This window comes from Tursiops truncatus, chromosome 19 (genome assembly GCF_011762595.2).
Source record: "Tursiops truncatus isolate mTurTru1 chromosome 19, mTurTru1.mat.Y, whole genome shotgun sequence".
In the NCBI taxonomy this organism is placed as follows: Eukaryota; Metazoa; Chordata; class Mammalia; order Artiodactyla; family Delphinidae; genus Tursiops; species Tursiops truncatus.
This window is the reverse complement of record NC_047052.1, coordinates 14,665,814-14,678,039: the sequence shown is the minus strand read 5'-3', so window position 1 is coordinate 14,678,039 and position 12,226 is coordinate 14,665,814. Positions and strand designations below refer to the sequence as shown.

The 12,226-nt window shown below is 49.8% G+C and overlaps 1 protein-coding gene across 2 annotated transcripts; it reads right to left on the bottom strand.

Annotated features, from left to right (window-relative positions):
* ATXN1L (ataxin 1 like) lies at positions 1–11,094 on the bottom strand. 2 transcript variants are annotated; one of them, XM_033846175.2, is made up of 3 exons: positions 10,945–11,094; positions 9,010–9,077; positions 1–7,794 (listed from the first exon to the last, which is right to left on the bottom strand). In XM_033846175.2, exon 3 carries the CDS (start codon positions 7,672–7,674, stop codon positions 5,608–5,610), a length of 2,067 nt encoding a protein of 688 aa, XP_033702066.1. In that variant the 5' UTR covers positions 7,675–7,794; positions 9,010–9,077; positions 10,945–11,094; the 3' UTR covers positions 1–5,607. The 2 variants fall into 2 exon arrangements, with proteins under 2 accessions (XP_033702066.1, XP_033702065.1); XM_033846174.2 differs by having other exon boundaries at positions 1–7,791.
* Between the last annotated feature and the right edge of the window lie 1,132 nt (positions 11,095–12,226).

Here is a 12,226-nt window from a genome sequence, read left to right as displayed (position 1 = left end):
GAAAAGCTAGTAGTTTATATAGATAGATATATAGATATATAGATATTGATATATATTGTGTTTACATAGTCCACAAGTTAAATGCAGGTATCCATAAGAAGAGCATTAACAATAAAAATACAATCTGTGTGTAGCCAAGTACAGAGACTTAAAATGGTAAAACAGCAAAAAGGATCTCACAAAAGTACAAATATACAGTACAAATTGATTTATTTAAAACAGTTACAAAAAAGCACAACAAAATAGAGATTATCCTTAGAATTATTAATGCTTTGTTAAAGATCAGGTAGGATTAGAGGGTAAGAAATGGTATCGGGTGGGGGGAGCACCTGACTAGTTCTAAGGCTTTAGATACAATGCAGTTGATTACATATTAATTTAGCCATTACATACTGGGGATAGTAGTTGGGGGATCAGTAATTTATCTACAGGGAACTCCTACACAAATCAGATCCATCCATCAGACCTCCCCAGTGCCGTCCTTCTCTACTACTCCTGAGGACCCTAAAGCCACCTGGATGACAACATTTCCATCCTTTCTCCACCCCATTCCCTATCCATATATTCTTCCCTCCCCTAAGGTGCTGTGCAAGCTGAGAGCAGTCTGCTCTCTGCAGCTGGAACATATACTGTTTTGGCTACAGGGATCCTGTGTGTGACTAGGAAGGTTGTAGGGGACAGCCTTATTTTTAATACTTCAAGTTTGCCACGAGTCTCTTCCCCGACACAAGCTTCTCCTGAATGCGAGTGTCACGCAAATGAGGGATGAACCCTGCCTTCAGCAACATCAGCAATGCACTAACCACTCACAGCTCACAACTATGTGCATACTCCCTGTCTGGGGAGTGGGTGTAAAACCACTGTGTCATCAGCTTGTTCACACTCGCGCTCTCTCTCTCTCTCTCTCTCTGAAGAACCTCAGTCCCCATGACAGTCATAAAGACAGAAATAAATGCTTGAAAGTTTGACAATAGGTAAAGGCACATGGGCTGCCGCCACACACACTGCAGACAGGAACCCAGTTTGAGGCCATCTTCACTGCTGGGCATTTGCAGCAGAATGGCTTGGGGATCACACAGACTTTGAATTTGCAGTCTACCAGGGGAGGATCTAGGCTTAACAGGAGAACGAATAAAGAAACCTTAGTGTGAAAAGTGCATTTATTACTACTGTTCCTGCTGGGGAGGCTCAGCAGGGTAAACCGCACCACCTCTCCTCCTTCCGCCCCAGGCACTGTGCATAGTCTGCAGGTAAGGAGAGAGTGCAGTCAACTCTAGCATCTCAAGGGCCAGTGTCATCCTAGGCCCAGACCAGGATTCTGGCCCAAAGATGGATCCTAGAGTTGAAAGAGCAACTGACAGCTGCAAGGACCCAGATGCTTATTTTATTATTGCATAATGTGGGAGGCCTTCCCTCTCCCAGGGATGCTGGAGGGTGAAGGCTTCCCGGCAAAGGGCTAACAGGTTCCTGGTCAACATCCAACCTAACACGGTTCAGCTCTTCAACTGTAGTGTACACTTTTTCCCATCTGGAAAGTATTGTAGCTTCAGTGTGGTTTAGTAAACTTAGCCCTAGGAGGCCAAGAAATCTCCCTAAAACTTGGCCTCTGCCCTATTTGCTTTGTTTTTAAGACTGTGACTTAATCTCCCATGGCCAATTCAACCAATCTGGTTATCTTTACTCCAATGGACCCAAGCCCTTGCCCAGTGAACCCACGTCCACCCTTTATCTCCAGTGTGATCACTCAACTCTTCAACATGCCTGCTTGTTGCAGGTTTAAATCATACCACCACCCTGTGCATCTTCTATGGCGCCCAGTGGTAAAAATAAAACTAAACCCCACCTGAGGGTCTATTTCAAACTTCAAACGCTCCCCCAACCCCAGAATCCATTTAACTGGAGCCAGATGAACCTCCCTGGGATGCTGACACAGGCCCTAATCTGGTTCCCCATCATTTAATTTTTAAAACAGGACACAAGATATCATAAAGGAAAGCAGTTAATACAAAGAAAACACCCACTTATAGGACCTGCTTGTCTCTCCCTCAAGAGAGTCAGATATTTGGAGCCAAAGGGCTCCCAACAAGCACTGAAGCCATATCCCTTTGGATTCACCAGCCCACCAGCAGCATTTCATACTATCCCTACTCAAGATGACTTTGTTATAAAGTAACCCTTGCACATGTAAGGATGGACAGGATGCCTGGATTTCACCTATATGGCCAAAGACACAGAAAGACAGAGAGCTATCAAGGGCAGCAAGCAGGACAGTGAATAGACAGCAGCAGTGGCAAAGCAGCACAGACCAACTGGGACCAAGAGTGTAGAAGGGTCAGTCCAGATCTACTGGGGTCCCTCCCCCTTGGGTACGAGTGCTCAGCTCTGACCTCCCAGTCTCCCCTTCCCCCATGCCACTCCCCCTCCTCTGTGTACACTAATCTTGATAGGAATGATGATCCAAGACTTGGATGTATTACCGTCCTTCACCTGGTTCCCCTACTCCCAAACTGGTATAGGCATTTCTATTTAATGCCAGAGTTAGCCATCTTCCTTTCTACCCCTAAGCTCTGGGACTGTCCTACTAATGACATTGGCCTTCTTTAACTGCCCATTCCCCCAAAAGCTGACAGCTTCCCTCCAAAATGCTGTCTCAAAACTGCTCTTACATCTCTTATAATAACACTTATGAAATCTTTAAAAGGACGAATGGACACACCATAGGTTACTCTCATTCCTCATGCCTGGAAGAAAAGACTGAAACAGAGGGAAAAGGTAAGGGGAATACCTCAGCTCTGACCAAGATTTAGAGCAGAGCTTCTTCCCCTGGGAGAAGACACCTCTGCAGCTCAACAAAGTCAAGTATTAATATATTACATACGCATGGCACAGTATTATAGGAAGTGCTGGTGCTGCTTCACCAGCAAGAGACAGAAGAGGAACAGCAGCAGAAAGTTCAGGGCCCAACTCGCCAAGGTGCACAAGATTTTCTCTTTCCATGATTAAGGGGAAGTTATCAGGCTGGGCAGTGAGGGTTTCTTGTATTTACACTACTTGGCCTCTATCTGGTTAGATATAGGTTTGTTCCCATAAGGAGGAAGCTCGGTTGGTGCCCTTGGTGGATATTTCTTTAGTGTCCACTGTGTGCCTGTCGCTATATTCAGTTGATGAGCCTTCCTAATGAGGAAGGATGTTTCTGAGAAACCCATGCATGAGAAACTAGGAATGAGTTGCTCATGGAACAGCAGAAACAAGGCCTTCTCCGAGGGCCGTCCTCTGAGAGGATTCCTCGAGACTCAGCCCCACAGGCCCCCAACTGTGGGAAACAAGCCAGAGAAAGCAGCATTCAGAGAGATAAGGGGACAGAGAAGGGAAAAGACATGATCCCAAATGTGTACAAGGTTGAGTGTTCACCAGACACAGTTGGTATTTGGTTCTGAGGTGAACTGGAGACTTACATACTTGTGGTCAGGTCAGCAGCTTCCTCTGGACGGGGCTCCAAAAGCTGACTGACCAGGTAACTGCTCTCAAGGAATGAAACAGTGGAGTGTAGGGCTTGCAGCGAACAAGCCAGTCTCAGTCACTTTGTTCCCCCAGGAGAACCACCTTTAGCACCTGAACACTAAGAAGGACTCCATTCTCAGAACTCCCCCTCCCCCTAGGAGGTAGGTAAGATTATTTATCCCCATTTGGCAGCTGGGGAGGAAGTGAAAGAGCGAAAGGTCACAAGACTTGCCTAAAGTCTCTGACAGAGCAGATATCAGACCTCAGAGGTTTGGGACTCCTGACAACAGGCTAGGCCTTGGCCAGTCCATCTTGAAAGGAAATGCCAGGGTCATACCCCAGGAGAAGCCTCATAAGAGAGCTGAGTGGACAATACCCTGAGTTGTTCAAGAGTCTAAAGACCCCCAAAAAAACAAACAAAAAACCCACCCACCCACCTGAAAGCTGATGGGGGAAGCCTAATTCTCAACACCCACTGGAATCCCACAGTCCGAGGTGATGCTGAAAGTCGTGAAGAAAAAGTGGGCTTAAGACACAGGGGGCAAACGCAACTAAGATTGAAAATACTCCTGGCAGAGGAATACTCCACCATGAAATGGAATCTAGGAGACTTTTCAGGTATTGAAACATTATCAAGACTATTCTAGGGAATTCCCTGGCAGTCCAGTGGTTAGGACACTGCGCTTTCACTGCTGAGGGCCCAGGTTCAGTCCCTGGTCGGGGAACTAAGATCCCACATGCCACATGGTGTGGCCAAAATTTAAAAAAAAAAAAGAGTATCCCAAAACCTTACAGCTGGCTATGGGAGGAGACAGCCTGGAGAAGCCTGAATGCTGGGAGGAGTGGAGTAAGATGGGAGGGACTCTAAAAGCGCAAGGATGGGCACTGCCCAGCCAGCTGTACTGGTCCCAACCCGGGGCATAATTCCATTCGTTTCTCCACCAACTGGTTCAGCTGCAGAAGAGGAGAGGACATGATTCTGAGTTTTTAAAAATAGAGAATAGAACTGAAAGGGAAACCAGAGAGACCCCTACACACCAAAAACTAGAGGTCTTGGTCAGAGTGGACAAAACCAGTTTTGCAGAAGGGGAAAGGCAGTGCAGCTACAAATAGGCCCAGGTCAAGACACCATGCAGACAGGTTAGGTCAGCGGAAGGGTGGGGGCAGTGCAGGCACTTAGGCACAACATAGACAGACAGAGGATCGGGTGTAGGGGCCCAGGGAAAAGGGTCCACTGGTTCTTTCAAAAGTCACCATTACCAACTAGAGATTCAGTACAATTTCAAAGTGGGTCTGGCATGCTGAGTAGGAGGAGCCTTGTTAGGTCAGCTACCTTTCCAGAAGCCCTGCCTACAGCCCGGTCAGTCTGGCCATCGGGTCTTTCTCCCAAAGTCCCGTGACTGGGTCCCCGCCAAGGCAGTACTTCACTCTGAACCCTGGAGCGGCTTCTCTCTCCTAATGCTAGAAGCCTTGTGGGAGGAATGATGGGGAGAGATGGGAAAGGGCTGAAGCAGAGGATCAAGCAGAGTCCCCTGCACACCCAGCCTTAGACATCTGTAACAAAACTACCCTTTAAAGTGCACAGCTCTCAAAAGAAGAGTTCTGGGTGGGAACCCTCTTATTTCCAAGCATGGGGCCTCCTGCCCTCCCATCACAAAAAAGAAAGGAAAAAAAAAAAAAAACAAAAAACTTCAGATAGCTGAACTGCTACTATAAGCTGTGGATCATCATTTTTGGCTCTTTCTTTGCTCCCTCCCTCTGCACCTGCTCCCAAAGCCTGACTCTCTCCTTGCAGGAGCTAGGGATGAGGAGGAAAGAACAGGGAGGCCCTGATATTTGGAATGTTTCTTATCCTGCGTGCACCCCCTTCCTTCCTTGGCCCGGGCCTGCTGCTCCCCATCACAGCACCCTCTGGGGCTGTTCTGAAAAGATGCCATGGGGTAATGGGCAACAGACCATGCCTTGGGAGGCTGCCTTCACGCCTTCTCTTCCCCACTAACCTCACTGCCAAGAGAGCCATCCCCTGCTCGGCATGTGCAAATCCTCTGCTTGCTCACGGTGAGGCCCAGCTCTGGGGTAGCATCCCAGTCCAGGTCTGGGAGAGGTTCATTTTCCTGCATTGGAACGCCCTTCAATGGACAGCTTTACCTCCTGTGGAATGAAAGAGGGACGGAGCAGCGCAGCCCGTGCCTCCTCCCCTTGCATGCCGTATCTTTGGAAGCTCGGGGCTGGCCAGCAGGCCTGAGCACCAGGCTCTGGCTGCAAGGGCTCTACCATTCGGGAGCCCTCGCCTAACGGCTGGCTTTTCCCATCACTGTCACATTGCTCTCGGGGTCCCAAGACTGTCCTCTCAGGCCTTTCTCGGGGAGGAGCCAGCTGGCCTGGGGGAGCACAGCTGGACTGAGAAACTGAGTGACTGTTCAAGCTCTGTAAACTGATAGAGATGCAGACATCTCCCACCTGTAGCCGATGGCAGGGCAGAGAGAAGAGCTGTGCAGTCCGCCCAGGGCTGCAGGAGGACCAACCCTGGCCATATACAAAGAAGGGGTGCTCGGGGGGCACCTCGATGCTCACTTTGCTCTGCTGCTCACCCACCACGAAATGCAGCATGACAAATCCAGGCCACTGGCTCTCCTGAATGTCCACGACTGTGCTAGAGTCAATCTTCAGCCCCCCGCTCACTTCGGCACTGCGCACAAAATCCTGGGTCTGGAGGTCCTCCACCCGCTTCAGCTCCCCTGTAGCCAGCTGGATGATGGCGCCTTTCATGAAATGGGAGGGCAAGTGGGAAGAGGTAAAGGGGGGTGGCGTTGACTCCTTGTCTGGGAAGGCGGCTCTGGCCTGCATGTCCAAACTTGACGCCACCAGGATCTCCGAGCCCATGGGTAGCAGGCCTGGGTCAGTTCCAGTGGGCACCAGGTTGCCATTGGCTACAACCATTGCTTTGGGTAAAGGTCTATGTTTCAGGGGCTCCTGATGGGATTGAGGGTAGAACCCTCGGGCCTGATTTTTCTCGGCCATCTCTGCTGCGTTCCTGGCTGACCCTCGCCCCTCACCCTGATGGTCGGGGTTATGATGGGACAGGTTGAGGGGGCTGGGCTCACCCTTCCTCTGAGCTGCCACCACACGATAGTCCTGAGAAGCTAAAGCGCCAACCACCCGCTGGACCTCGAGGTCGGTGTCTGGGGTCCCTCGGTGTGCTGGCACTGCCACCTCTACCCGCGCAGTCTGAGAACCTGAAAACAACTGTCCATCCACCACACATTCTACCACTGGCACCAGTCCCTGGCCCTCACCCTTGCTGTTGGGGGAGTCGAGGGCTTCGCTTTCCCGTCTCACTAAATTTCGCTCTCGTTGTCTCTGTCCATTGGCAGCGGCTGCTTCCAGAGCAGACTGGCCCTCCTGAGGGGTAAGAACTGGGCTGGCACCTGCTGGAGGGGTTTCATGCATGGTGTACCCAGCAGGCAGCCTGGACATCTGATAATAAATGGGCATCCGGCCTGGAGCGAGGTCCAGTGGCTGAGTACTCGAGTGATGTGGCAACTGCCCAGGTGGGGAGGTGGCAGAGGGGGCTTTGTTGAATGAACGGGCCGGGGATGAAGCCTGGGGGGGAGGAGTGGCTCCTTCTGCCAGGAGTGAGGCATATGGCACAAAGTGTGGAAGGTGAGAGGTGGCGAGGTTGGCAGAAGGAGAAAGGAGGGGACTCGGTAGGAAATTAGGTGGCACAGCATAGGGAAGGCTATAAGGAGACCCGATAAACTGCAGAGAGGTGGACGGGAGCTGAGCATAGTGGATTGGGGGATAGTGGATTCCTGGATGTTGAATCAGTGAAGACGCTACATTAAATGTGGGGGGCAAGGGGCTCATGTTCACCACAGATGGGAGGCCAGTTGGGGAGAAGGTGGCAGGTGGCACAGCCACCTTATACAGCATGCCATACTGGTCCACCGTCAAACCAGTGATGGCCTCAGCTCCATCACCCCCCAGGCTGACTCTGGCTCCTGCCTGGCTCTGCCCGGCCACCACCACCCCTCGGGACCATTCAGAGGCATCACTGGAGGGTGTGTGGTTAGTTGAGCAGCTGGTAGTTCTCCCCATATCCTCGCTGGTCACGGGGAGGTCTCGTTTCTTTGGTGGAAGGCATTCCTGACTCCTCTCATGAACAGGTTTCATATTGCTTTGTGGTGTTCCTGGAGCCTGGAAGGGGTCGGCTTGCTCCTTGGGGCATCAGAAGGGGCTTCTTTGTGGCTCCCCTGCACCCCTCTCTGCTGCTGGCTGGGGCGCCCACATCTGCTAGGGAACAAATCAGAGGCAAAGAAAAGTAACCTAGGGGTAAACCAAGTCAAAGGAAAAAGCAGGAACTGTGTCCACGGAGGAAGATGTAACAAAGGGGACTGCTGGAAAAAAAGAGGAATGAGAAAGGAGCAGACAAAGATGCTACCCTTCTCGCTCATCCAGCCTAGGACGTGAAAGAAACAATCACGGAAACCACAAAGAGGTACAAGGACAAGCATTCAACAATGCATAAATAACCTGTGGGCTCCACAACCCCAGGGAAACCAACAGCTTCATGATTAGCTGTTCCTCTGATGGGGACCTTGACTATTCTAAGCCTTTTCCCTTAAGGGGGATTTGAACACGTGGTCTTTGCTGCTGGCTCCTTTTCCTAACTTTCTCCTTTTGCCACCAAACACTACCATGCTATCTTCTTTCCTGAACATATGATCTCATCCTTGCTTCCTTTCCCCAGCCTAATTTGGGTTATTATCTCACCTATCCCCATCCCCCCCACCCCAGGCCTGCCTAAACTCTCATCCTCCTTTGCCTCATATCACCACTACCCCAAGGACCCAGGGGTCAGTCAATAGGTCCTGAGGGCTGCACGTCTTGTTTTTTTTTTTTAAAACGTTGTTCCCTAAACATGTTATGAAAGTATCTTCTTCACCCCATGAAATACTACATTCAAACTTGGGCCCTATGGGGAGGTGGTTGTACTGGTGTTTTCTACAGTTTATTTATTTCTCCTCTCCAAAGGGCAACAAAACTCTTCTGACCTTCCATAGACTTTGTGTTCCCTAGTTTGGCAAGACTTCTTTTCTTCCCATTGACCACCATCAATTGGCCTTCTTCATGCATTCCCTTTCTTTTTTCTTTTGCCAATGGCTCCTTTTCCATTGTAGGTCTGCTCTAGGCACCACTTCTTAAAATTCTGGTTCTATTCCTCCAAACATGCCTGTTTATTGCTATCTCAGGTCTATATGATTCATAAGAAAGTTCTCTCTCCCCTTTCTCTATCACCTTTCACACATGCTTTTGTCCACTTTCATAAAGTATCTTTCTGGTCTGAACATTTCAACACATACGAAATTTTTCACCTATTTCTTCCTATCAGGCTTCAGTTCTTCGGATCTGAAATGAGATTTCTATGATATTACACTCTGTTCTGTTTTTCCACTGCTGAATTCCAGATGTTTTTCCACAACAAGGTATCCAAAGCGCCTGTATTACCTGAGCTTCCAGTGGTGCTTCTGAGCAGCTGTAATAAGAAGCAGTGTCCTCCCCACTGGCTTGGGAGCCTAGGAGACAGAAATAGGAATAGAGTAAGCAGGAACCTAGCCTCTGATCCTCCCCAGGATCATCAAGAAAGGTAATTCCAAAACCACAAAGACATTAAAGTCCAGGAGGCCCTGCCTCCTACTCTTCTCCAGAGGTAACAACACATTAAATTCTAATTTGTAGGACAACATCTCTGGAAAAAAATTTCCATGTGTCAAACGTCATTGTTTTCCTTAACATCATATTCTTCATTCTCTACCTGTACCTATTCCCCAAAGGTTAAATTTACTTCCAATCCCAATTTCAGGTAAATGTACAAATAAACGTGGAAGACTCAACATTGTCCCCATGTGAACAAAGGGAAGCAGGAAAAATCAGCCTCACGGATTTCACTTTTATTCAGGGCTGATGAAAACACAGATGTGGAGGTTATTTAAATGAGATAAGAGGCACTAGAGGAAAAAGAACAATTATTTATGTTTCTGGGGCAGAAAAAGAGGTCAAGGGGGAGTCACTCAAAGGGAAGACTTATTAGCAGATTTCCAGGGTAAAAAAACAGGCTCCTCTGTGTGTGTGTGTGTGTGTGTGTGTGTGTGTGTGTGTGTGTAAAATTTTCTAAGTGACAACTTTGTACCACGTGCTGAATCAGGTGTAACTGAAAACATTCCCTTTGTCCTCATGTAGCCTACCAGTGGGAAACAAAACTCATGCTAAACTGTCAATATCTGAATCTACACATGCCAGAAACGTTAAGCACTGAAGAACAGAGCCTTAATCTCTAAAAACAGAGAAAGTACTACTGACCAGTACTCAGAGAAACTACCCACTGCGCTGTCCAAGTCCTAAAGAACACTGCACGCCTCAAACCAAACTGAAGACACTTCCCTCTTAAGATCAGCAAGGTGCAGATGTACAAAAAGAAAAAAGTGACAAGATAGGAAAACAAGGTGGAAAGACAAATTCTTGGTTCCATAAACACAAATTCACACAGTGGGCACAAGTCTTGCATCCCTTCTTTGCCTGCAGTTCCAGTGACTGAAAAGCAGTTAGATTTCTCTCTCATTCCCAACTGAAAATGGGGTCACAACTTCAATTTCAGAATGATACTTGCTTCTCACAACTAAAGCATTAAAGAAAACCTGCCTCTAGGTCACAGAGGGGTTAGCCAAACACAAGCTAATAAAAGGACTGAAAGAGGCAAAAGGTCTGCAGGAATAACAAAGAGCCAAGCCTGTGCACTAAGTTCCCACAACGCAAAACACATTTCGGAATCTGAAACTTCGGCCTCTGAAGAGGCTCAATGAGGATTTCTCCAGGGGAAGACGCAGCTGTGACCCCAACCGAGCTAACGGGAAAGGAGGACCATTCCGGAGAGCTGCCAGCGCTGGCAGCACAGCCCGGAATCAAGAGGGTGAACCCAGCCTCGGACTCGAATTCGCTGAGGGCGAGAGGTGCGCCCGCCAGAAAGACAGGAGCTTAGAAGAGACAGGGGTTATGGCTTCCCTTGATCCCGCAATCCTTGCCCCAAAAGGGGTAGGGCCCGAAATTGGAAACTCTGCATTTAGAGAGTGGGGGGTCGACCTTTCAAGCAGAGGGGTAAGGGCGAGGCCCCGCAGGCGCTGCTTCCTTGTTTGGGGGCCCCTTCCCGCCCCGAGGACTCGGACACCCCGCCCCGCCAGGACACAGTCGCGGGGGAGCAGGAACCTGAGGCCTCTCTCTGGGCCGGGCCGGTGAGAAGCGATCGGGGGTCTAGGCGCGGCCTCTTTCGCTCCCTCGGTCCGCGGGGCAACGGGCTCTGGGGGGCCACTTCCTCCAGAGCTCCGAGCCCAGGCCTGCTTGGCCCCAGTGAGGCCGACTCGGCCGTCCTCCATTCCCGGCGACACTCACCGGCCCATCTCACGGCGCTCCCCGGGCTCCTCCCGCTGGTCCCGGAGACGCCGCAACGGCGGCCGCCGCCATCCCCGGCCCCGGAGCCGCCCCACACCCAACGCCCCCCAAGACGGGCGCCCGAAGATGGTGTCAAGCGCGTACCGCCCCCGGCGCGGGGAGATTGCGTCACGGCCCTGGGCCGGAGAGCGACGCCCAGGAGTACCCGGGAGCGGACTGTGCAGGCTGTCCGACCGTCGCCCCCAGCGCCCCCCTCTGGTGGGAAAACGAACTCCTCTCCCTGGGGCCGGGTCACGTAAATAGGACTGGGCACGGCCCCTTCACCCTGACCCCACAAGGACCCTGATATCTGTCTACTCCAGTAAATTCTGGGGGTTCCCAAACACAGCCCTGAGGCGTGGCCATCATTTCCTGGACTTCGGGACCTGACTTTGTGAAGACTTCATTGGGGAACCTCGGAGAGCTCCGAGGCGACCCCGGCCCAGGAGGGTAATGAGATCCCCCTAGAGACCCAGGATGGAGATGGAGCTCTTTAAGAGTTGAGAAATGGCTCTGAGGGGGATGAGAATGGGCCGGAACCAGGACCTAGGGGAAAGTGAAGCTAATGTCTTGAAAGTCTGTGAGGAATGAGAGGATGGGGATTAGTACAGTGGGAAGCAGCTTAGTTTAGAGGGAAGAGGGCTTGACTACTTGATGAACTATGAGGTCACCATTCATTGCCAATAAACTAGCTGACTTTATAGTAATATGAACATCTGATTAACTTAAATGAAAAAAGAGAATTCCCTGGTGGTCCAGTGGTTAGGACCCGGCGCTTTCACTGCTGGTCCCGGGTTCAGTCCCTGACCAGGGAACTAAAATTCCACGTCCCTGCAAGCCCCACAGCTCAGCCAAAATAGAAGAGAAAAAAAAAAAAAAAACTAAGTGAAAAAAAAAATGAACACCAATTGGATTTATGCTTTGATTACAACTATGTAAAAAAGTAGTTCTGCATACAGACAAAAACTGAACTGAGAAAAAAGTAACTTTAACTATTGGAGAAATTGGATTCTGAGCAGATTTTTCCCTTTTCAGTTTCTGCAAACTTTGTTCAATAAATAATCATTGATTTTTGTTTGATTTTGAAAGTACTACTGGCTGGGCTCTAGCTATCCAGCCTTTGGAAAATCGTTTTACTACTTTATACTTGGGTTTCCACTTCTGTGAAATGAGGAACTTGAACTGAATGAAGGAGTGGGGGTGAAATGTAGATAGGAGAGCTCTCAAAACATTTTAAGTGAAA